Source organism: Mustela erminea, chromosome 11, assembly GCF_009829155.1.
Source record: "Mustela erminea isolate mMusErm1 chromosome 11, mMusErm1.Pri, whole genome shotgun sequence".
NCBI classification, from domain to species: Eukaryota; Metazoa; Chordata; class Mammalia; order Carnivora; family Mustelidae; genus Mustela; species Mustela erminea.
In genome coordinates this window covers 54,113,940-54,141,047 of record NC_045624.1, presented here as the reverse complement: position 1 = coordinate 54,141,047, position 27,108 = coordinate 54,113,940, and the positions used below count along the sequence as shown (strand labels likewise).

General features: G+C 35.9%; 1 protein-coding gene across 1 annotated transcript in view; it reads left to right on the top strand.

Moving 5' to 3' along the window:
- Window positions 1-27,108, top strand: part of ABCB5 (ATP binding cassette subfamily B member 5) — a 135,628-nt gene that overhangs the window by 50,500 nt on the left and 58,020 nt on the right. Inside the window, exons 14-15 of the mRNA XM_032304029.1 lie at window positions 435-638; window positions 10,477-10,647. Of these exons, the coding sequence (XP_032159920.1) occupies window positions 435-638; window positions 10,477-10,647 (375 nt within the window). The remainder of the gene's footprint in view (window positions 1-434; window positions 639-10,476; window positions 10,648-27,108) is intronic.

Here is a 27,108-nt window from a genome sequence, read left to right as displayed (position 1 = left end):
GAAGAACATGTGACTCTTGCCTCAGGGTTGTGAGTTGAACCCCACATGGGAAATAAAACTTTTTAGAAAAAGTGCATGTTTTAGAAAAATATGCAAAGATCACATCAGTCTTAAAATAACAAAATTGAAGTTTGTTACATGTGTTGACATTATAACATTTGTGGCTCCTATAGCATGTATCTACTAATTTGTTTTTCTTAGAGTTAAGATTTTCAGGTGGTTTGACAAGATTTTAAGCCAGGTTTTTGACATTTTATTCATTCCCATTTATCAGAAAAAGTGTTGACAATATACATACTATATTATTTTATCAAAATAAGTCTTTGATCCCTGAAACACCCTGCTCCTCAGCTTATGGTTTGAACTACTAAAAAGACTCTAAACACAATGCAGTGTAAGGCATCACAACATGATTCATTCCTTTGGTTTGGCAGATCACAGTGGATGGGAATGATATCAGAACTTTGAATGTACACCATTACCGAGAACATATTGGAGTTGTCAGCCAAGAGCCTGTTTTGTTTGAAACCACCATTAATAACAATATTAAATATGGACGAAATGGAGTGACTGATGAAGAGGTTGAGAAAGCAGCAAAAGAAGCAAATGCTTATGATTTTATAATGGCATTTCCCAATGTAAGTACACTATGTAGCCTGTGGTCTTAACTTAGAACTAAAGCAGGGCAATATTCCAAAAATAAGATAACAAAACAATAACTTCTACAGAGTAGGAGCAGTGTGAATAACTGTTGGATTGTCCTAAATGAAACATCTAAAAATGAGAAAGCATGGCAACAACCAGAAGAAATGCATCGTTGAATCATACTTAGTTCTTACTGGTTCTCACTGCAACTGGAAAAGAAAAATAAATGAAGAATATATAACAAAGAAATATGAGACAAAATCATCAGTCCAAACTGAGAATTGCTGTGTCTGCAAATTGTTGATTTTTAAGGCCATCTTGTGGCTAAAAGTGAGAATGTCACAGACAGTGTGGAGATTGGTTCTGTGATGAGGCAAAAGAAAAACTACGACTGTTTTTTAGAAGCACATGAGGATCATGGGGTAGGAGAGGAAAAAATAAAATAGGTTGAAACCAGAGAGGGAGACAGACCATAAGAGACAAGCTCAGAAAATAAACTGAAGGTTGCTCAGTTTTATAAGTTTTATACTTTTTTTATAAGTAATATATTATATATTAAAAATTTTTAAAAAAGAAAAAAAAGGGGCACATGAAGCCAGTAATGGAAAACAGATGTAAATCATATTTGGAAAGAGATATAATAAACTAAAACTCTTGATATTAGTTTATATCACATCCTAATGGGTATTTAGAATTGATAGGTATAAAACCATTTATTTACATTTCCCAAAGTATTCATTCATCAAAATTACCTTGAAACTATTGTGGGGAGCATTCTGTAAATTACAAAAGGATGAGATTTGAAATTAAAATACAGAATAAGGGGTGCCTGGGTGGTGCAGTCAGGTAAGCGTCCAACTCTTGATTACAGCTCTAATCATGATCCCAGGGTCCTGAGATCAAGCCCTGTGGTGGACTCTGCTCAGCAGGGAGTCTGCTTAAGATTTTCTCTCTCTCGGGCGGCTGGGTGGCTCAGTGGGTTAAGCCGCTGCCTTCGGCTCAGGTCATGATCTCAGGGTCCTGGGATCGAGTCCCGCATTGGGCTCTCTGCTCAGCAGGGAGCCTGCTTCCTCCTCTCTCTCTCTGCCTACTTGTAATCTCTCTCTGTCAAATAAATAAATAAAATCTTAAAAAAAAAAAAAAAGATTTTCTCTCTCTCTCTCTCTCCCTCTTCCTTTGCCCTACACGTGTACATATTTCCCTTTCTCTCTCACTAAAATAAATAAATCTTTAAAAAATAAAATACAGAATAAAATTCTACTATACCAAAAGGAAACAGTAACAGAAAAGTTTATTTCAGTGGATATATTTTACAAACCATACTCCATGAGTCATAATAATTTTGTTCTTTTTCTTTTAATAAAAACTTTTGTCACTAATTATCTTTTATGCCCCATTATTTTGGGTCATAATTGGAATAGCAAACTCATTAAGGGCTTGAGATCATTCTTTGCCTTGTAGTTTGGGAAAACAGACTTCCTTTCTTTGACCTTTTAGCACTTTCAGTGACTTCCTTTCCTCAAACACCAAGGATCTTCAGTTTCCCACTTGGAATTAGGGAATTTTCTGGGACCTCTTAACTCATACCCTGTAAGTTACTACTTGCCTTTAGTAGAAGGTCAGTATTTACACAAAGATGTCCCTTGCTATAAATTTTATGTAAATCTTAAAGAAATAATCCAAAGAACAAATTAAAGATACTGGCTTATCATGATGGAAACTAAATTACACAGCCATGATTGACCAGAGAAATAATAAGCACAGTAATAAATAAGATTTCTAGAAGTCCTCAATAGAAAAATTGGGGAAATTGGCGCCTAAAAATAAATGCCATTACTTCTATGATATGCACATATTTTTAAATTAATGTATTAGGATTAACTGATATTCCCAGGCCTTTTCCCATAATCAACCATAAAACTGGTTAAAATATATTAGGCATAGGATAATTGTTTCCAAGCATTGGACAAGAGGTAACACAAAACCGTGATCCCTGAGAGAAAGGAAACTCATGAGGAAAGCCCATAAAGTTGCAGCATTCCTCGTAGGAAGAAATCTCTGACCCCATCTCTGTGAACTAGAATCCAGACAGAACAGGGCACTCCACTAAACTGGAAGGCAGAGATAGAATTTCACAGCAGCTTAAGCAACTGGAGAGGCAATGAAAGAGCTGTAGAGTTAAGGTATGGGGATAGAAGTCCCTGTAGGCACCCTGTAGGCAATCCTTAGCTGAGGATAAGACTTCCCAAGGATTATCAAAGAGCAACTGCAACAAAACTTTGAGTATAATAGAGATCCTAAAAGTCAGGGAGTGCGATGGGGATTTTGAAAGCACAGCCCAGCCATAGTGGAGCGATAACATTTATACCTTTTTAATACCGCAGACATATAGCTGAGACACCAAAAAAGGTCACACCTTAAGATTAAAGACCATACCTTAGAGTATGCTGACTCTAGACCTGCCCTAACAAATTCTAAAACCTAGCCATGACAAGATCCCCAAAGGAGATAGAACTTACAGGTTGGGTCCTGCCAAGTTTAAAGATTTTCTACAGATTCACCCAACAAAGCATAAAACCAGGATTACACAAGTTCAAAATGATCAGTCAGGATTTGAATTGCTTACTAGAACAAAAATCAACTTTGTTTTCAGAAGAAAATAAAATTCAATAGTTTTTCCAACATAAGGTGCACAGAATTCAGTATATATTCTGCAACAAATAGATACCCAAAGAAACAGGAAACTATGACCCATAAGCAAGAAATCATATTCTAAATGTGTATGCACTTAAAAATTTCAAAATGCATGAAGCAAAAACTGCTAGACCTGAAAGGAGAAAAAGAAAAACCCACAATTTTACTGAAGCCATCAGTACTTGACAGAACAAGTAGGCAGAAAATCAGTAAGTTCAGGTAATCAGATGACCTGAACAATGCTATCAACCAGCTAGCTCTAACTGACATTTATAGGACACTCTACCCAATAACAGCAGAATACGTCCTTTTCAAGTACACATGGAAGATTCACTGAGATAAACAATATTCTGGGCCATTAAAAAAAAAAAAAAAAAAACTTCGCAAGTTCAAAGAAAACATACAAAAATGTTCTCAGACCATAATAGAAATAAAGTATAGAAATCAGTAACAGAAATATATATGGAAAATCCACAGATATTTGATGAGATCGGGCACATTCAGGGTGGTATGGCCACAGGCTGGAAAATCACAAGTATTTGAAAATTAAATAACTCACTTTTAGATAATTTATGAACTGAAAGAGGAAGTTTTGGGGTTTTTTAAAGATTTTGTTTTTTTATTTGAAAGAGTTTACAAGTAGGCAGAGAGGCAAACAGACAGAGAGGGGGAAGTAGGCTCCCTGCTGAGCAGAGAGCCCAATGCAGGACTCAGTCCCAGGACCCTGAGACCATGACCTGAAAGCAGAGGCTTAACCCATTGAGTCACTCAGGCGCCCTGAAAGAGGAAGTTTCAATGAAACTTAATGACTATTTTAAACTAAATAAAAATGAAACTGATATTTATCAGTACTTGTAGAATACAGTTAAAGAACTGCTTTAAGAGAAATTTATAGCCTTAATTCTTCTTTGAGAAAGAAAAAAAGATCCAAAATCTGTAAGTGAAGCTTCCAATTTGAGAAACTAGAGTAAGAGCAAGTTGAACCCAAAGCAAGTGGAAGGGAAATAATTAAAATTAGAGCAAAACTGCGTGAAAGCAAAAACAGAAAAACATTAGAAACATCATTAAAATCGAAACTTGTTTGCTTAAAAAGATTAATGAAATCAGTAAAACCATAGCAAGGCTGATAAAGAATCAAAATAGAGGAGAGAAATTCCCAATATCAGGTATGAAAGACAGTGTACCATTATTGATCTCAAGGAGGTTAAAAGATTACAGGTTTAGTATGAGAAAAGCTATGCCTATGAATTTGACAACTTAGTTGAGGGTCAATTTATTGAAAGACACCACCAAAGCTCACTCAAAAAGAAGCAGATAATTTTAGTAAGACCTATAACTATAAAAAAAGTTGACTAGATATCTAAATAGAGGCAACAATTACAAATGAAAATAAAAGTGGTATTCAGAATAACATCAAAAAATATTAAAAATAGAACAAATTTAAAGTGTGTGTAAATCATCTATATGAAAAATATAAAATATTTCTTAGAGAAACTAAAGATCTAAATAAAGAGAATGTAACTTATTCATTGATTTAGAGATACAGTATTTTTAAAGATATGTGTTCTCCCAAAACTGAAAAATTTGATGCTATACAAGTCAAAATCCCAGTAGTCTTTTTTTGTGTGTCTAGAAACTGACCTGCTGATTCCAAAATTTATTTGAAAATTTAAAGGACCCAGAAAGGGAAAACAATTATTTAAAAAAAACAACAACAGCAAAGCTGGAAGACATAAATATCTAATTTTAAGACAACCATTAAGGCATTGGAAATGGCACAGCAATGGACATGTAGATCAGTAGAAGAGAATAGTGCCCAGAAAAAAGACCCACACTTCTCTAGCCAAATGATTTTTGACAAGGCCAGTATTAATTTGTTTGGGGGAAAGGAAAGTCTTTTTAACAAATGGTGCTGGAAAAATTGGATATCCATATGAGGAAAACAAATTAAATGTGGCCCTTACCTCACCCCAACACTTATTAATTTGACATGTATCTTAGGTCAAATGTAAAAACTTAAACTATCAAGGGGCGTCTGGGTGGTTTAGTCAGTTGAGTGTCCAACTCTTGATTTCAGCTGAGGTCATTATCTCAGGGCATGTAATTGAGCCCCAAGTCAGGCTCACCACTCAGCAAGGAGTCCGCTTGAGATTCTTTCCCTCTGCCCCTCTTCCCACTTGTACTCACATTCTCTCTCTAAAAATAAATTAATCTTAAAAAAAATTAAAGTATCAAACTTCAAAAATAAAAACTTAGGTGAAAAACCTTTGCGATTTTGAAGTAGTCAAGGAATTTTTAGATAGGGGAGCATTTAGTATCTAAAAAATAATAAATTGACTTTATTGAAATTAAAACCTTTTAAAATACACAATTTAGAAGGTAAAAAGATAAGAGAGAGTAAAAGAAAATATTCACAATACATAGTCTGACAAAGGACACACACCCAGGATATAGATAGAACTCTTATAACACAATAATAAAACAAATGTACAAACTCGAACAGATATCTCAAACACCCACAAAAAGAAATAGACAATATACAGACAAAAAATATTCAACATCATTAGTCAGCAGGGAAATTCAAAGTAAAATCACAGTGAGATACCATTCCACACTTGCTAGAATGGCCAAAACTAAAAAAGAATAACAGTAATAACTTTTGATGAGGCTGTAAAGCAATTAAGTCTCATTCATTCTGAATAAAATGAATTGGTACAGTTATTTTAGAAAGAAATTTGCCACTTTATTATAATGTTAAACATATACTTATGACTCAGCATTCAATTCCCACATATTTTTCCAAAAGAAATGAAAATATGACCACAAGAACATTATGTAGATGAATGTTTGTAGGAGCTTTATCATACTATTCAAAAGTTGGAAACAATTCAGATGTTCATCAGCAGTTGAATAGATAAGCAAATTGTGATTGATATATGATAGTTAGATGAAATACAAGATTTTCAGTACATTTTGAATTTCAGATAAACAATGAATTATTTTAGCATAAGTATATCCTAAATAGTGTATGAGATATACTTATGCTAAAGAAGTATTCACTGTTGGGCGCCTGGGTGGCTCAGTTGGTTAAGCAACTGCCTTTGGCTCGGGTCATGGTCCCAGGGTCCTGGGATCGAGTCCCGCATCAGGCTTCCTGCTCACTGGGGAGCCTGCTTCTCCCTCTCCCTCTGCCTGCCTCTCTGCTTACTTGTGCTCGCTCTCTCTCTCTTTCTCTCTCTGTCAAATAAATAAATAAATCATCTTTAAAAAACAAAGACAAAAAAGAAGAGGTATTCACTGTTAACTGAAAATCAAAATTAACTGAGCTCCATCATTTTTTGTTTTTGTTTCTGTTGAATTTGGTAACCCAAGATAGATTCAAATTTTGTGGAAGCACTACTCAGAAATAAATAGGAGTGAACTGCTGATCCGTACATTATGGATGAATCTCAGAAATATTATGCTAGGTAAGACAGACTGAAAAGCACAAACTGCAATTATAGCATGGTTGCAGGATACAAGGTTAAAACACAAATGTGATTTTCCTATATATCAACAATGAACAAGTGGAATATGACATTAAAAGCACAAATACTATATATATTAGCATCCAAAACAATGAATTACTTAGGTATAAATCTAAAAAAGTATGTATAAGAACTATATAAAGAAAACCACATGACTGATGAATGAAATCAAAGAATTTTTTAAATAGAGCGATATTCCATGTTTGTGGAGAGAAAGACTCAATGTTGCCTAGATGTCAGTTCATCCCAATTTGATCTATTGATTCAGTGCAATTCCAATCAAAATCTTGGCAAGTTATTCTGTGGATATCAACAGACCAATTCTAACAACTATATGGAGAGATGAAAGACCCACAACAAACAACACAATATTAGAGAACAAAGTTAAAGGACAACACTATCTAACTTTAGAACTTACTATAAAGTTACAGTAATCAAGACAGTGTGGTATTGGTGAAAGACTAAACAAATCGATCAACGGAACAGAGTACAGAGTTTAGAAACAGACTCACATAAACATAATCAACTAGCATATGACAAAAAAGCAACAGCAATAGAACAGAGCACATATAATGTGTTATTGCTCATTTCAATGACCAAATGGAACAACTGGACATCCACATGTAAAAAATAAATAAATAAATATAGAAAGAGACCTTATACCTTTCACAAAAATTAGCTCAAAATAAATCATAGACCTAAATATGAAATGCAAAATCATAGAACTTCTAGAGATAACAGAGGAGAAAACCAAGATGACTTGGGTATGGCAAGACTTTTTAGAATCAACATCAAAAGGACAAACCATGAAAGAAATCTTTGATAAGCTGAACTTCATTAAAATTAAAACTTCTGTTCTGCAGAAGACAATGTTAAAAGCATGAGAAGATAAGCCACAGACTGGGTGAAAGCATTTGCAAAACATGTATCCAATAAAGGACTGCTATTCAAAAATATATAAACAAATCTTAAAATTCAATAAGAAACGAACTTGATTTAAAAATTGACCAAACGTCTTTACAGACGCTTCACCAAAGGAGATATGCTGATGGCAAATAAGTGTGTGAAACATGTACCACATCGAATGTCATCAGGGAAATGCAAAATAAAACAGTGAGATAGAACTACATGCCTTTTAGAATAGCCAAAATCCAAAACACTGACAACACCATATGCTGACAAGGATGTGGAGCAACAAAAACTTTCATTCATTGCCGGTGGGAATATAAAATGGAATGGAGATTCAGAAAGACAGTTTGTCGGTTTCTTATAAAACTAAACATAGTCTTATCATATTACCTATTAATCATGCTCCTTGGTATTCATCCAAAGGAGCTGAAAACTTAGGTTCACACAAAAACCTACACACAGATGTTTACGGCACCTTTATTTGTATCCCCAAAGCTTAGAAGCAACCAAGATGTCTTTCAGTAGGTGAATGGATAAATAAACAGTGATATGTCCGGACAATAGGATGTTATTCAGTGCTAAAAAGAATGACCAGTCGGGGCACCTGGGTGGCTCAGTGGGTTAAGGCCTCTGCCTTCAGCTCAGGTCATAGTCTCAGGGTCCTGGGATGAAGCCCCACATCGGGCTCTGTGCTTGGCAGGGGGCCTGCTTTTCTCTCTCTGCCTGCCTCTCTGCCTACTTGTGATCTCTGTCTGTTAAATAAATAAATGAAATCTTTAAAAAAAAAAAAAAAGAATGACCAGTCAAGTCATGGAAAAATCCTAAATGTGTAAGTGGAAGAAACCAGTCTGAAAAACCTACATACTGTATGATTTCAATTATATGATGTTCCTGAAAAGGCAACACTATGGAAATAGTGAAAAAAATGAGTGGTTGTCAGACTTTGAGGTGGAGAAGAACAGTCAGAGCACAGATATTTAGGGTAGTGAAAATACTCTGTATGATACTACAACAATCAGATACATGTCATTATGCATTTGTCCAAACTCAGAAAATGTATACCACCAAGAGTGAATACTAATGTTATCTATGGATTTGGGTGATTATGATATGTCAGTGTAGGTTCATCAGTTATAACAAATGTACCACTTTTGTGGAGGATGTTGGATGGGGGGCTATCCTGTGGAATGGGGGACATTGCATGTGTGTGTAAAAGGTATATGGGAAATCTCTATACCATCTTTCCAATTGTACTTTGAACCTAAAATTGTTCTTGAAAAATAAATCAAAAGAAGGCATGCACTGTATGATTCTATCCATTAGAAGTTCTAGAACTAGTGAAATTAATTTATAGTGATAAAAATCAAACCAGTGTGAGGATTTGGAGTGGAAAGATTAATGAGGGAAACTTCTAAGGTGATGGAAATATTCTGTATCTTTACTAGGGTGGTGATAACATAGCTATAATCATTTGTCAAATCTCATAGAACCATATCCTTATATGTGTGCATTTTATTATGTATAAATTATTTCTCAATAAGGTTTATGGTGGTTTTTTTTTTTAATGTGAAGGCCAGACTCTAGAATAATCAAAGTTTTAGAGACTATTTAAATTTATAACCTTGAAGAAATGAACTTTGGGTCATGGACATAATCCAATACAATATTACTATGTTTCGTTAGTTCTAGAAATTATCTCCAACCTCAAATATCTAATGATATCTACTCTGTTAAAGATGTATATCCCAGAAAAAAAAAAAATGAGCAAAAGAAGGCCTAAAAAGTGTTCCAAGATGGAAAAATATTTTGAGAAGTTCGATTTTGCATTAATCTTCCCATACCTTCTTTCAGAATATCCAGGAAGGAAATTGTAGGTAATATATTAAGTTGTTAGTAAACCTTTCAAATAATAGTTATGAATGTAGGGGTCCCTGGGTGGCTCAGTGGGTTAAGCCTCTATCTTCAGCTCGGGTCATGATCTCAGGGTCCTGAGATTGAGCCCTGCATGGGGCTCTCTGCTCAGTGGGGAGCCTGCTTCCCCCCTCTCCCTCTACCTGCCTCTTTCCTACTTGTGATCTTTCTCTCTCTCTGTCAAATAACTAAATAAAATCTTTAAAAAAAAATAGTTAAGAATGTAGTTGTATTACTATGGTTCTTTTAAAGATATCAGTGCATTCTAAAACTATCTTTAAAAACTTGAAAATTGGTTCAAATTATTACTAATCCACCTAAAAATCCTTCATAATCATACATTCTCATTTCCTTTTTTTTTTTTTTTTTAGATTTTATTTATTTGTCAGAGAGAGAGCACAAGCAGGGAGACCTGCAGGCAGAGGGAGAGAGAGAGAAGCAGGCTCCCCACTGAGCAAGGAGCCCAATGTGGAACTCCATTCTGGGATCCTTGACCCTGGGATCATGACCTGAGCCAAAGGCAGACTTAAACTTAACCTCCAGGTGTCCCATTCTCATTTCTTTTAGTACTAGCCAAATTTTTCTTAGGTCCTCTCTTTACTAGACTCTTTTTTTCAAATAGTTGTTTGTTTTTACAAAGAACAGATCAAAGGTCAAAAGCAGCCAGGCTGAAGTAGTGATTAAGCTGATATTAAAACATAATGTGTAATAATATGTGATTATCATTTCCTGTCCAAATGACTTGATCATGCTGTCTTTTGTTTTGTGCTTTTTCTGATTTTTCAAATAGAAATTTAATACCTTGGTAGGAGAAAAAGGAGCACAAATGAGTGGAGGACAGAAACAGAGAATCGCTATTGCTCGAGCTTTAGTTCGAAACCCAAAGATCCTCATTTTAGATGAGGCTACATCTGCCCTAGATGCAGAAAGTGAATCAGTTTTTCAAGCTGCACTGGAGAAGGTAAGTGAGCAGATCATTTCTTATATCCATAGTCCTAGTTCAACACTGTTTTTAACACAAGAAAGTATGGCTCTGCAGTAGATTATTTCTTGAGTTCAGAGCCATCTTTAAGATATTGATGCAGAGTGTTCACCCTTGTAAAAACTTCTACATGATGGAAGTGATTTGGACGAGAGAAGAAGATGCCATAGCTGCTGCTAAAAACATAGAGGAAGCTGATATCCAAGCAGTCATCCCATATATGCCTCTTTTCCAATAGCTCTGCACTTTACACCTCCCCATAATGATCCCACACCACTACCACCATCAGAGCTATAACCAATTCAACTCTTAGCCTCTTTTTTACACACTTGTGGGTTCTCTTCTGTGACCACTTTTCCTCTTTAGCACAACCCCAAAGAGTTCTTAACTTAATTTCACCTCTAGTGGAGAAGCATACAGTCTGGTTTTCCTGCCCTTAAACCATCCTCCTTTAAGAGCCCTGGACCCTTCTAACCTCACACTAACCTCCTGCTTACTGATTACTGCTGACATACTTTAGGACCACAATGCAGGGATGGTCCTTTACCAAATTGCATTGCATTTGGGAGAGTAATTGTAATTTGGGAGAGAAATTTGGGGGAGTAATTTTTCATATCACTGCCATATGAAAAACCATTGAATACTACTTGCAGTGGGCAACCCTACTTTTACTTTTTTTTTTTTTTTTAAAGATTTATTTATTCACTTGAGAGAGAAAGAGTGAGCAGGGGGACAGGCGGCAGGAGAGGGAGAGAGAGAATCTCAGGTACTCCTGCTGAGCATGGAGCCCAACACAGGGCTCAATCTCAAGACCCTGAGATCATGACCCAAGCTGAAATTAAGAGTAAACTCTTAACTGACTGAGCTGCCCAGGTGTCTCCAACCCCTTTTTAAAATCATGGCCTTCAGACCCTTCAGAAGGCTTAATGACACATATTACTTTGAGCTTGTTTGAAAATGTGTTTTTCTGCCTAAAAAGATTACAGGCTTTTTCTTTTTAAGTGTTAACTTTGTGCAACCAGAAATGGATACTGGCCACCAGAGTCTCCACTGCTTATTAAATAATCTATTAGTTACTATTATTACTTGCAAGTCAGATTGTGTAAGTTTTTACCCTTGTTTCCACTCCAAAATAAGAGTGCTGTGTGTTGCTTGTGTGTTGCACTCAAATTGTGTTCAGTGGTGATGTTTAGTTCCTTAGGGCTTGAATGTACAAAAATTTATTATACTTAACATAACCATCTTTTAACTTATATAAGATTTTTATAAGATTTTTATAAGAAAAAAAAAAGTACATTTGTACTTTATTTTCTCCTTAAAAATAACACACACACACACACACACACACACACACACACACACACATACACACACACACAGAGGATAGCAGATCCACTGCAAGTGAGTGTGATATGGAGTTAGAGCTACTAGTAGGATGGGCTGGATTAGAAGGGTTTTTGCATTCATTTGGCTGGGTCAGTTTCCTCATCAGGTGTTTCAGGTGAGGAGGTCAGCTGTGGTTGCTCTTGGAAAGAGTCCCCTTCAGAGTTTTTTTTTTTTTTTTTTTTTTTTTTTTTTTTTTTTTTGCTGTCTCTGAGGCTCGCTTTATTATTAACAGGACGCGGCCTGGGGTGGGAGGAGGCCATGCAAACCCAGGGGTCACATTTTATTGAGATACAGTTAACAGATATATAAGATTTTTAAAAACATATCATAATAGGCCCCAGCCGTTTTTTAGAGGTTAAGTGCCCATTGCCTTTTCATCCAATGTGTTAATCACTTCAGGCAATCAGAACTTGCTCAAACTTCTAAAATTATAGTTGCTTGGTAACATTATAAACTAATAAAAGATTTTTTTTTACTACTGGTTAAAATGAAATCTATATCATAATAAGAGAGCAACATAAAATGTAAACCATGATACAGTTATATACAATAGGTGTACCAGTGCACGAAAATGAAGACAACATGTATAAAAATACCAATTGTATGGCAGAATTATGAGGGAATTTAAGTTTTTAAAAATTCATTTACTATATTGTTTTTCAGTTTTTAAAGGTAAGGGGATTATTGACATTGTGGAGATGTATGTGTGAAACTTCTTTAAGTAGGTTTTGCTGGTCTTGAGGTAAATGGTAACAAATGGGGTGACAAGTAGCACAATAAACTGAGTAATTATATATGCCTCAGTTGATTGGAAAATGACTCATAGCAAAGAGAAGAATTAAAATATAGTAAAGGTAACAAGAGCTCCAGTGCCATGAGAGTCCTGTATACATACCACACAGAGCGCACTTGTGGAATCAAACCTTTGGAGAGGTCCCTACTTAACAAGGGAGGGCTTGCAGCAGATCTCATTTCTGCTCATCTAGGAACCCTCAGACCTGCTGCATAATATGGCCTAAACTACAATAGTTAGCAGATTTTTACAGCTCAAATATCTTGTAAGCTACTAACCAAATAAAGAGGAAACAACAAAATGTATCCCTTCTTGTTGGTGAATGCTGTATCCACCTCCCTCTACACGGAGCCTTCACTTGTTCCTCCCAACCCAGCCTCCCCATTACCCTCATTGCTTTTCACTTACATCAAGTTCTAGAACAGTAAAACTAATCTGTAGTGATTAGTTATCTTATCTAAAGCAGTCTAAAGTAGTCACTGATCTAAAAGCTGTCAGTTCAGGTCATGATCTCAAGGTGTGAGATCAAGCCCCACATTGGCTCCCCACCCAGTGGAAAGTCTGCTTAAGATTCTCTGTCTTGCTCTCCCTGTGCCATTCCCCCCACCACCTGCATACGCACTCTCTCTCTCCCAAATAAGAACAAATAAATCTAAAAGAAAGAAAGAAAAGGAAAAAGAAAGAAATCAATCAAATCGGTGGTTTCCTGCAGCAGATGGTGGGTTTAGACTAAAAGAGCATCAGGCATCTATCACTCTTGTCCTCACTTAGATTATTGCAGTAGCTAACTTCTTGCCCCAGCCCATGCCCATGCAATCTGTTTTTAACACAGCATTCAGGTTACGCTACTAAAATGTAAATCTGAACATGTCATGTTCTGTTTCAAATCCTCCTATGGTTTCTTAACTCACGACTGACTCTGAGTAAAAACCAAATTCCTTATAATAAGCTACAAGGTTCTGTGGAGTCAGCTTCCAAACTCCTTCTGGAACCTCACATCCTGAACTTTAAAGAGTGCCATAGCACTACTTATTAGCTAACAAACTGCGTGTGTATTTGTTTATTTTGTTTTCTGTTCATCACTGGAATGTAAAGTCGGTGGTGTCAAAGGCTTTGACTGGTTAACTGCAGTGTCACCAGCACTAAAATGATGCCTGGTCCTTGGTAGACAGCTAGTAAGCATTTGTTAAATGTATGAGTGTGATACAGAATAGTTTCAAAGCCTGAAGTCCTATTTTCTGGATTTCTTAAGTTAGGCTTGTTGCAAAGTAGTTTTGCTTCACTTATCTTGTTCATGAGGGGAACCTGCAGTCAGTGAATAAAGATTTATGCTATAGGCTATGTGGTTCCACTCTACTACTGGTTTGGACCCAGCATGCCAATGCAACAGGCTTCCATTCAGTCCCAGTAGAGGAGGGATGGCAGTAAAAACCTGTAGGCCCCTGGGGAAGCAGAGGAAGCCCACACTGACTTTGGGATAAAGCCTGTGAAAGCTCTTTGAAATGTTAAAAGTGGTATGCAAATCTAGGGATAATTATTACTACGGGAGGGTCAGCTACACCACATCAATGGAGAACCTTTAAAAAGACCCTTTGCTAATTATGAGGGAAGGGTTTCCATTACAGTTTTATTCTTTGAAGAGACAGAGCTGCTTTGTTGCTGCCCTCATGGGCTTTCTTTATCATTACTGTTCTTTCTCACTGTGATGCATTCTGCTGATCTTGCTCAGAGGCCCCTTAACATATTTATATTACTTGGAGAACTGAACAGTAAGAAAATTGGTATATTGCATTAAGCTGTGGGCTACTTTATTAAATTAAGCCCGAAGAAGTGGTCATCCAAAGTTAAAAATAGGTTAATTATTATGCATTTGGTGCATTTTTTCAATTAAATATCTTTTTATATGTAGAATTAGGGATTTATTCATTTCTTTCTTCCTCTCTTTCTTTCTTTCTTTAACCATTTGTAGCAACTTTATAATAGTTGAGAACAGAAAGGGAATTTCTGCAAGGGGATTTCCTTGGCTAGAATTTAGCCAGAAGAATGAAGGTAGCATAGAGACTATCTCATTCTAAAAGCATCATGAAACACTTTATAAGCCTGCCTAATCAAGCTCACATTTGTTAGGTTTGGTGTTAAATTATAGACCACTGATTTATTTTAGGATAGTGCTTCCTCTTTGAGAGCTCAGGTCCCCATTGAGTCTGACTAAGAAAGGGAAAAATAAATCACTGTAACTCCCAGAAAAATCTACAAATGCACTTGTACACCAAGATTTACATATAGTATATATTGAAGGGTTTATAGGTGCCCTGAGGCCATTCATGAGTCATTATTTTAGGTATAGTAAAGGAACAAATGGGTGATAGTAGCTAATCCTTATAATCCTTATAAGAGCCCCCAATAAGATATGAACACTTATTTTCCTATCTTACAGATTTGCACACTGAAGCACAGAGAGGTTGAATAACAGGTAGGCAACAATGAAGCCAAAATGTGGACCCAAACATGTTTCTTCAACTCATTCACATAGCCACCGGGCTATATTGCCTCAAGATTATACATCTGCTAGGAACTTAAACTAAATATTAATCCAGATCACCCTCCAAAACTAGCCCCTTATTAAAGATAGACTTACCATATGATCCAGCAATTCCACCTCTGGGTATATACCCAACAAAATTTAAAAAAGGAATTCAAACAGATATTTATATACTAGTGTTCACAACAGCATCATTCACAATAGCCAAAAGGTAGAAACAACTTAAATGCTCATTGACAGATGAATGGATAAACAAAATATAGGTATATACAATGGAATAGTACTCAGTCTTAAAAGGGAAGGAAATTCTGACACATGCTGCAGCATGGATGAACCTAAAAGATACTATTCTAACTGAAAAACAGATGCAAAAGGACAAATATTATGTGATTACATTTATATTAGATATTTAGAATAGGCATGTTCATAGACAGAAAGTAAAATGGAGGTTATCAGGGTCTAAGGGAAGAGGGGAATGGGAAGTTATTGTTTAAAGAGGTATAGAGTTCCCCCCTGGGATGAAAAGTTCTGGAGTTAGATAGTGGTGATGGTTGCACAGCAATATGAATGTACTTAATACCAATAAATTATACACTTTAAAATGGTTGAAACTGGTTAAAATTTTATATGTATTTTACCACTAGAAAAAGAAAAAGAATAGCAATCTAAGCCTGAATATAAAAGGATAATGACACAGAAGGAATTGACCTCTCTGATCCAAGAGGACCCAACCCTTAAAAATAGTTAGAATGGCAAATTTCATGTTATATATATTTTACTGGAGTTAAAAAAAAACAAAAACAAAACAAAACAAAAAACAGGAAAAGAAAACACTAGGCTTTTTCTGAAACCACATTGCCTCCTTGGGAAAGAAACAAACCATACCCAAATTGAGGCTCCCATGTCAGCTTATAATAGACTCACTATTGTCCCCTTAAGCTGCTTATTTGGATCCTATTGTGTATATAGCTCATGGGTTTTCCTTTCACAAATGGTTTTAAATCATTATTACTCAGCAGGATATTTCAGAGTCTTAAAAAAATATAATAAAAAGTCTTAAAAATATAGCAAAATATTTTTCCATGATACAATAACTATCTTGGTAATTTCTGTAAATTTTAATTATTCCTAAGCCTCATCCTCCCCCATAAATAAGAAAACCTTCTATATAAGATATTAATTTTTCTAATTGCTACCAAATAAGATATCTCTAATATATCTCTCATATAATCTACATAATATATCTATATTATATAATATATCTCTAATATATAATCTATGTTATATAATAATATATTTCTAATATATTATTTGTTCATCAGTATTCTGGGCTAGATAAGATATTATTCCCTCCTGGAAGAAAGATGAGCTAATTATTGTAGCATTTTCTCTTCTTGCCCACCATCTACTTTATCATTAATTTTTTGTTGTAATTTCTCCACAGATATTTGCTTAATAAAGTTAACTGAAGGAGAACGGTATTAAATGGCTATGAATAATTTTATCATTATCAATTATTAACTTCTTTGTTAACTTATTTAGAAGAGAGAATGGAGATATTTCAGGTTATAAAAAGAAAACATGGTACTATAGAGTACTGTTCCATATTCCTAATTAAGTAGTACATGTGGCCTCATCTCATCAAAGAGTTTAGATTTTGAATGTGTTTTACTCTACATAAAGAGTCTTAACCTTAGTGTGTGTGTGTGTGTGTATATATATATATATTCTCACATGAGTAGATCCCTGCAAGCTGAAAACAAGAGGTTTGAGTAGGAGGTGAATCACTTATTAAATATGGCTTCTAAGGGGCTGATATTTTGCTATTTCCCACTCTGTTTTACAAAAGAGAAAGCATTTCAGACAGGTGAAGTGGCCTTACAGTAATTCTACATTGTTCAACTATGGAACCAGTGTTGACTCAGAAGAATGGCAAGCCAATTGACTTTCAACATCATAAGGTAGTTAAGACACCAAAAATGCTGTGTTTCCTTAAAACTGCCATAAAGACCTTTTTATAGCAGATGGTCAATTAAAATTCAGTAGCTCAAAGGGAAGAAATTTGTAAAACAGTAACAAGAGGTTTTTTGGACTGTTCTTGGAGTATTAGGGTACTAGCATTTTCCAGGAGCCTCTTTTTTTTTTTTTTAAGATTTTATTTATTAATTAAGAGAGAGAGAGAGAGAGAGTGCACAAGCAGGGGAAGGGCAGAGGGAGAAGCAGACTCTCTACTGAGCAGGGAGCCCAACATAGGGTTCAATCCCAGGACCCTGAGGTGATGACCTCAGCCGAAGCCAGATGCCTAACTTACTTGAGTCACCCAGCCGCACCTTCAGGAGCCTTTTGAGGAATGGAGGAAAGTAGAGACATAGGGTGGTTGAGCAGGGCAGGCTGTGCACCACCACTCCAAAAATTCAAATGGCAACTAACTATTAGTTTGTATGGTTAATTTAAATCTGTTAAGCTTCCACATGTGCTTTTATTTGATAAAAGGATTTTGTAGCTTAAAAAAAAAAAAAAAGAATTTGAAGATGACAAGACTGTATTACGTCACGAAGTATATGTCATCAGTGACCCCAAATCCACCTGAGCCAACCTGCTAGGATGCAGTCAGTGGGAACTTGCCTTCCATAGGTTTCCCACCCCTTGCTTACTGTGGGACATGAGAACTCTGAGTTTACAGGCTTCAACAGAGAGTATATTACCCCTGTTAATTGACCCACAAATTCAGACCCTCTCAAATGCTCACAGTTTTACATTGTTCTTTCTTTTCCTCTTGCTAACCTTTACTCAAGGCACATGACCACCACTGGTGAAAACCTAGCTAGCCTCCTCAGGCCCTTATCTCTGCCCTAGTATTTCCATGAGGGATGCTTTAAAACAGCCTCTATTTCAAAGTGCAAGCTAATTACCTGGTGATTTATTGTTGTGCATGGAATTACAAAGTAATCTAAAAAAATGCCAGCAAAGTGTCAAGTAGAGACCTACCTTCCTGTTGACCTCTTTTTGGTTAAATACCTAATTGTCTGGCTTTTAACTTTGTTTAAACTATGAAGGAGGGGAGAAGATACTAGGAAGTTCTTTCAATTTGATACTCTCTGGAAGAACTAATAGCAACAAAGATATTGAAAATCTACTATATCTTCTCTGAGACATCTGAAAAAATCAGTGGAATGGATTCTACTACCTCCCTTATTTTTATAATACTTCTTGTTAAAACAACAACAACAACAACAAAAACCAAAGCATCAGCTCAAATTTCTTTGAGAAGTTTTCTACAAAGTCTTGATTTCCAAAATTTCTCCCATGTTTTAAGTCTGAAACAATTAGTGTTGTCTCCTATGGCTAGTACATCAGTTTTAGGTCTCATTTATGATGAGGTAGTGGAGCTCTATTTTTGTAGTGCACTTCATAGTACCTTAATTGTGTAAGATAATTGGAAGCCCATGTTATGAGTTTTTCAAAGCATAGTTTTTTCCCTTTTTATTTTGTAATTTTTTAAAATAACCTCTATTTCCAATGTGGGACTCAGATTTACAACCCCGAGATCAAGAGTTAAATGCTCTAGTGGCTGAGCCAGCCAGGGACCCCTAGTTTTTTACCTTTTAAAGTATTAGGCATTTTTTGTGGTTTGAAAGACTCAGACACTAATTCATGCTATAATAGATTAAACTATAATAAAATATATTAATATTATTAAATTATTAAATATTAAACTGTAATAAAATATATTAATCAAATATTTAAGTTTGGACCATAAGCCTGGCAGAGTAAAGATGGTACAGATGGGTACATGCAGTCCATTCCGGTCTGCAGGAACATCAGTGCTCACTAAGGCACAACTGCAGAAATGTCATCCCTTACTGTCAGTTTTCAGATGCCAGACAATAGCATTAACTTTTACAAAATAAGTAAACTTGTTCCATATGTAATGGCTAAGAAGTGAAGAAATATTAGAATTGAGGTGTACAAAAATACCTGTGAAGTGAGCCTCCCATGAAGAAAAGAAGGTCTAGAAAATACAACCTGCATCAGGAAATTTTGTAATTCTGATTATGTTGTAAGACTGCACATGATTCTCAAATCTTTTCTAATTGCAGTCTCCTAATTGATTTTACAACTTCCTTTTCCCTACATTCTCCTTAGAGTATCTGTGTTATATGTGCCCTTTTATATATTTTAAGTAAATTTCATACATATTAATTTGCTTTGAGAAGTGTTTAATAGTATTGTGAAATCATTCAGCTAATTTGCAACATCTTACACCCTCATCAGTAAGGTTTGAGATCTGGTTGCTTTTCGAAAAATAACATTTAGGGGCTCAGTGGGTTAAGCCTCTGCCTTCAGCTCAGGTCGTGGTCTCAGGGACCTGGGATCAAGCCCTGCATCGGGCTATCTGCTTACCGCGGAGCCTGCTTCCCCCTCTCTCTCTGCCTGCTTCTTTGCTTACTTGTGATCTCTCTCTCTGTCAATAAATAAATAAAATCTTTAAAAAAAAAGAAAAGAAAAGAAAACATTTGTCACCTTGAGGGAATGTAATTGAATAAGTGAGAGAGATATAAGCCAGGAGCCTGGGTGTCTGAGTATTTTCACCTTTGTACTAGTAGTCCTAATGCTTGCCTACTCAACACCACCATTCTATGTTCCTTGCCCTTTAGGGTTCTGGAGGCCAGTCTTAGGGCCTCCAAGACCCAGCATACAGTTAAAATTAAAGTTTGAATGAGAAAAGTGGGATTACTATAGGCTGAATGTGTTATCTCTAAAAACTAGGCACATTAGACAAATCCAGACTGAGGGACATTCTAGAGTGTCTGACTGGTATTCCTCAAAACTATCAAGTTCATAAAAAATAAGGAATATCTGAGAAATTGTCACAGCGAAGAGGAGCCTGAGGAGACAAGATGGTTAAATGTAATGTATTGAGAAGGGGATCTGAGAGCAGAAAAAGAATAATAAGTAAAAATTAAGGAAATCTGAATAACATATGGAGTTTAACGTATTGATACTGGTTCATTTGTTGTAACAAATGCATCAAAGAAATGTCAGATGTAGACACTGGGAGGTACTGTGTACAGGATATAGGAATACTGAAGTCTTTGCACATTTTCCCTAAATCTAAAACTATTCTAAAATAAAGTTTATTTAAAAAAAACTAAAGCAGGGGCGCCTGGGTTGCTCAGTCATTGGGCATCTGCCTTCAACTTGGGTCATGATCCCAGGGTCCTGGGAGGCAGCTTCTCCCTCCTCCACTTGTCCTGTTTGTGTTCCCTCTCTCGCTATCTCTGTCTCTGTCAAGTGAACAAATAAAATATTTTATAAGTAGATAGATAGATAGGAAAAATAAAAATAAAGCCAAAAAGTAACATTTTACCAATTTTATTGTACCATTCATTAGGATGATTCTGTATAGCAAGGCTTAGAATTACCACATACAAGTAAATAGGAAACTGAGGAAAACAAAAAGCAAACAATGAAAACTCTCTTCCCAATTATCTTTCACTTGTTAGTTTAATAAAATGTCTATATATTTGGCAATTTGAAAAATAAAGGAAGCACTAAACATTTTAGTGTTTTGACCTCTTTTCTGAGGACTATGTTACTCATAAATATAACCTAGAGAAATTCACATATGCTTGTAAGTGCCAATTAACAATTAATTATGTGTACATTATCAGACCGTGCAGCAATTAAGAAAAATAAATCTTCCTACCTACAATACTGTTAGTTGCTCCTCAGTCCACTTTATCATTACATTTGCATTATGTTCATCAAAGTGCCTCAATCCCATTCAGAATTCTTAGAGAACTTCAAGAATGGCCAACTTGGGTGCTATAAATACAGATGCTTCTTTTGTTCGACATTGTTTAACAGATTTTTTTGAGATTTAACTGACTTAAACTGCACATATGAAAGTATATGATTAGAAAAGTTTGGGCATACATGTACACCTATGAAACCACCACAATCAACATAGAGAAAAAATCACTCCCCAAAATTTTCACATGCCTTTTGTAAACACTCCATTCCAACCTTCCCTCTCCCCGCCCTGCCCCACTCTTATCAACTACTAATTTGTTAACTGCCAGTATAGATTACCATGTATTTTGTAGAACTTTGTGTAAACAGAATCATACATTATGAATTCTGTCCTGCCTGACTTCTTGCACTCAGCATATTTGTTTTCAGACCTGTTGATTTTGTGAAAGGTATCAAGAGTTCCTCTTTATTGGTGAATAGTATTGCATTATATGGATGTACCACTGTTTGAAATGATTGGTATTGATGCACATTGAAGTTACTCAGTTTGTTTGCAGTTTTTGGATATTACATATAAAGTTACTCTGAACATTCATTTGTAAGTCTTCTGTGGGCATGCACTTTTATTTCTCTTGGGTAAATATCTAGGATTTAAATGGACAGACCTTACGGTAGGAGTATGTTTAAATTTCAAATGAACTACCAAATTATTTTCCTTTTATATTCCTGTAATATATAAGAATTACAGCTAGTCCACATACTTGCCAGCACTTGGGATAACCAGGCATTTTAATGTTAGCCATTGGAATAAATTTTTATTTATTTTTTAAATCTTATTCTTGATAGTCCTTCTTGGGTTGAAAACAGAAGTCTGTCTTTTTTTTTTTTTTTTAATACAACTTACTCCATTTTTTGAGGCACTGCTTTGGTATCATCCTTTTCCAAAATACTCACTTTTTAAAAAAAAAATTTTTTTTAAGATTTTATTTATTTATTTGACAGATACAGATCACAAGTAGGCAGAGAGGCACACGGGGTGGGGGGGAGGGGATGGAAGCAGGCTCCCTGCTGAGCAGAGAGCCCAATGTGGGGCTCCATCCCAGGACCTGAGATCACGACCTGAACCGAAGGCAGAGGCTTCACCCACTGAGCCACCCAGGCACATCACTTTTTTATTTTTTATAAAATTTAGAAACCACCCATCTTTTAAATCATATACAATAAACTGTCAGAGGGTATATTTATAAATATTGTTTAGGGTGCCTGGGTGGCTCAGTGGATTAAGCCTCTGCCTTTAGCTCAGGTCATGATCTCAGGGTCCTGGGATGGAGCCCCACATTGGGCTCTCTGCTCAGCAGGGAGCCTGCTTCCCCCCCTTCTCTCTCTGCCTGCCTCTCTGCCTACTTGTGATCTCTATCAAATAAATAAATAAAATCTTTCAAAAATAAGTATATAAATAAATATTGTTTAGATGACGTATATGTTATATAATCAAAAATAGCTCTTTTGATATGTATGCCCAATATTATAAGATCACTCTTTTTTTTTAAGATTTTATTTATTTATTTGACAGAGAGAGATCACAAGTAGACAGAGAGGTAGGCAGAGAGAGAGGGAAGCAGCCTCCCTGCTTAGCAGAGAGCCCAATGTGGGGCTCGATCCCAGGACCCTTAGATCATGACCTGAGCCAAAGGCAGCGGCTTAACCCACTGAGCCACCCAGGCGCCCCTAAGACCACTCTTAAAGATCAGTAATTTTTATCATTATCTGCATTTCAACAGAGGGAGTTTAAATAGGTATACTTGGTTCATGTGTAAAACTGTTACAAAGACATACACTTGCCAAATGAAGGCCTATCTTTAGTGCTGGTACAAGATACAGGGAAAAGAAAATTTGCAAGGTATGGTAAGCAGTCAATGCAAAGGGCTTTAGTCACGTTAATAGGAACACATCATGCCACAACGATGCAGCAGAGTTTGTGGACTTAGAGTATTAAAATAACCTGAGTTATGTTGTAGCATTGCCACCTACCCTCTATATGGACTGGCACCCATTAATTTCTCTGAGTGCCAATTTTCCTATCTCTCAGAAACCTATCTTCCCAGACAGCTCATAGGACTGTGTGAGCAAAACCAAACAGAGGAATGTTATAGAACATTTACACTCTAACATTCTTTAAAATATATTTTCAAAAGAATTATTTTTGCCATCAGTAGTTAATAGTTAATATGTAATATTGTTTAGCTCATTGATGGATGATATTTTATGGCCTTCCTATTTCTTTATTAAAGATAACAAAACTGGGGGTGCCTGGTGGCTCAGTTGGTTAAGTGTCTGCCTTTGGGTCAGGTCAGGATCTCAGGGTTCTGAGATAGAGCCCCACATTTGGCTCTCTGCTCAGCAGGGAGTCTGCTTCTCCCTTTCCCTCTGTGCTCACTTGCTCTTTCCCTCTCAAATAAATAAATAAATCTTTTTCTAAAAAAAGATAAAGCTAGTGTGAGTCACCTGAAATTAAAATTATATACATACACATATATATGTATATAATATTTAACATATTTATATTCAGTTGTCTTGAGTAAAAAAACAAATTAACAAAAGTAATTCAAAATATCATGTCTATATTTATTCATTATAGCATATAATAATTTTTACCTTGATCATTTTACAATGTCTTATATCTCAAAAACATGGTAAGATTGGCTTCTAGGGAAAAAAAAAATAGAATCTTAAGTGCTGAGAAAGACTTAAAAATCCTATATCCATATGTAGATACAGAGTGTTGGGTAATTTGTAAAGAGCAAATATTATTTATATAAACAATTTCCCCATTCTGAAACTTCCAACAAGAGAACAAATGTTACTTAGCATTGCTTTATATGAACTAGTCCCAAATATTCTATTCCTAGGCCCATGACCTTCCATTCTTCACACACCTCTGCTATATTTGAACCTCAGTATTTTTTCAGAAATCCATGTTCTGTTAGGCCCAAATGCCTGGTCTTGCCATAGCCTCTGTCATAATTGCCCCTCCTCTCTCTTTCCCACTTGGCAAACCTTTGTCCAAACTTTACTCAAAAAATCATCTATTTGGCAATGTTCCTCTATTCAACTAAACAGTTAATTATGTCTGTGCTAAATATTTTTATATAGCTTCTGTTGTATACTTACTACTTTATGTTGTAATTCTTTTTTTGTCCCCCCCCCATTACTTCTCTCTGTCAAGGGCTTTGGAATTGCCCTCAATAAATACTCAAGAGTCTCCAGCTTGGAGATGTTTGATTAATAATTTAAAATAAGTTATTTATGGGGTGCCTCGGTGGCTCAGTTTGTTAAGTGTGTGACTCTTGATTTCGTCTTGGGCCATGATCTCAGGGTCATGAGATTGAGCCCCATATCGGACTTCATGCTGATCGTAGAGCCTGCTTAGTATTCTCTCTTTCCCTTCCCACTCCCCCTTCTCCCCAGGTGCATGTACTCTCTATCTCTCCCTTTAAAAAAAAAAAAAAAAAATTAGTTATTTCCTAAGAACTTCCCATGTGCGGGACATGGTACTAAAAACATTAATCTGCACAATAACCCTAAAATATAGGTGACATATTTCCCCATTTAACAAATGAGGAAACTAAGACTCGGAGTTTAAATATCTGGTCTGACACCACAAATCCAGAAATTGACAGAAAAATGATTCAAACCTAGGATTTGTGATTCCAGAGAATACAAATGATGAAGAAATTATTGAAAATTAGGTTTTCCTGCTGTGCCTGGGTAGCTCAGTCATTTAAGCATCTGCCTTCAGCTCAGGTCAAGATCCCAGGGTCGTGGGATTGAGCCCCACATCAGGCTCCCTACTCAGCAGGCAGTGTGGTTTCTCCCTTTCCATCTCCTGATCCTCCTTCTTGTTCTCTGACTTTCCCTCTGTCAAATAAATAAGTAAACTCTCCAGAGAAAAAAGAAAAAATTGGGTTTTCCTTTATAAACATGATATACTATATATGGGATTGTTTACTATTTGTACTTAATTAGCATGTAATACAATAGTTATGTGCATCATTATATATATCAGAGTATCTATAGTATGAATTGTTATTGAAACAGTAGACTGTTCCTGTACCGTGAGTCTTCTTAGTCTATAGTTCATAAAACTTCCTTAGCTATTCGTGCAGTGTGATGTTCTGCTTTCAATCTAAAAAATCAATGGAAATTTGATGAAATTATCTCATTATCTCATACTTTTAGAAAAGAAGAATGAAATTGGGCTGCTGAAGGTAGAAACAACTATCTGTATTATCTAGTCTGTGTGATAGGAGATGTAGGTTAAATATAATACACATTTAGATGCTTTGAATAATAATTACAGAGTCCCATTATTATAATGTTATTGAGTCATGACAGGGAGAGATCCAACCTTGGAAAGATGTTAAACTATCCTTTTTCCCCCTTTTTAAAATCTGCTTGTTTTAAGGACTCTTAATATCTATGCTTGACACAGACCAGGAAAGGTACACCTATTTGGAAATCTTTTTACTTTTATCAGTGGTCAGGGCCAGCTACATATGTAGTTTGTGAAGCCCAGTGAGAAATGAAAATGTGGGGCCTCTTTATCAAAAATTACCAGGAATTACGAGATGACAACAGCAGAGCACTAAACCAAGAGTGGGACCCTTTTAAGCTATGGGGCCTTGAGCAACTGAATAATTCATATACCATGAAACTGGTCTCTACTGCTACCATGACTAGGAGGAACTTTTGACTGAGAGTGACTTACCCTCACTTCTGAGCTTTAGGTGTCATTCCTCCTTACTAACCCAAATTATAACATTCTTAGTTGGCATGGTTGAGTACAAAACATGCATACATGCACACACACACACACACACACAAACACACACATACACAGACACATCAGGAATGTATATACCTACATTGAATATGTATATATGCATGGATGTACTCTTGACATAAATATATTTTTACATGTGTATGTATATTTACAGATGACTATATTTCAAAAACCTAAATTAGTAACAATATCTGCTTAATGCAGAAGTCTAGTTGTTTTGTTTTGTTTTTTTTAAGATTTTATTTATTTGCTTGACAGAGATCGCAGGTAGGCAAAGAGGCAGGCAGAGGGAGACAGGGGGAAGCAGGCTCCCCAGTGAGCAGAGAGCATGACGCAGGGCTCGATTCCAGGATCCTGGGATCATGACCCAGGCCAAAGGCAGAGGCTTTTAACCCACCGAGCCACCCAGGCACCCCAGAAGCCTAGTTTTGATGATTTGTAGTATCTCTATCCCCAATCCTGTTTCCCTAAATAATTTTAAAAATTAAAGTCCAGGTAGAGTACCTAAGTGAGGTAGTTAACCACCTCTCTATTGCCATTTGGAACCTGAATGATATATATGATTTCACTGGAACTTTTCTTTATTTTTTTAATTTAAATTCAATTAGTCAAGGTAATAAATACATCAGTATTTTTTGTAAGAGGGTGCTTCTTTCTCCAAATACTCACCAATATTTGTTGTTCCCTGTTGTTCCCTTGTTAATTTTAGCCATTCTGACTGGCATAAGGTAGTATCTCATTGTGTTTATGATTTGTAGTTCCCTGATGGCAAATGATGTGGAGCATTTTTTCATTGTAATATTATGTGACTAAGTCCTCAAAAAAGAATATATAAATAAGTCCTGAAAATTAACAAGAATAAGACAGTTCCAACAGAAAACCAAGCAAAACCTGACAATTCACAGCAGAGAATATCCAAATCATCACCAGCCATACAAAAAGTTGTTCAACTTTATCAGTCATCAGGGAAATCCAAATAAAGCCACAATATGATAGTACACACCTACCAAAGACAAAAAGTACCAAGTGTTAGTGAGAATAGAGTAGCCATAACTCTTCTGCATTTTGGGAGTTTATAAATTGGGACAACCACTTTAAAAAGCTGTTTGGCAGAATCTA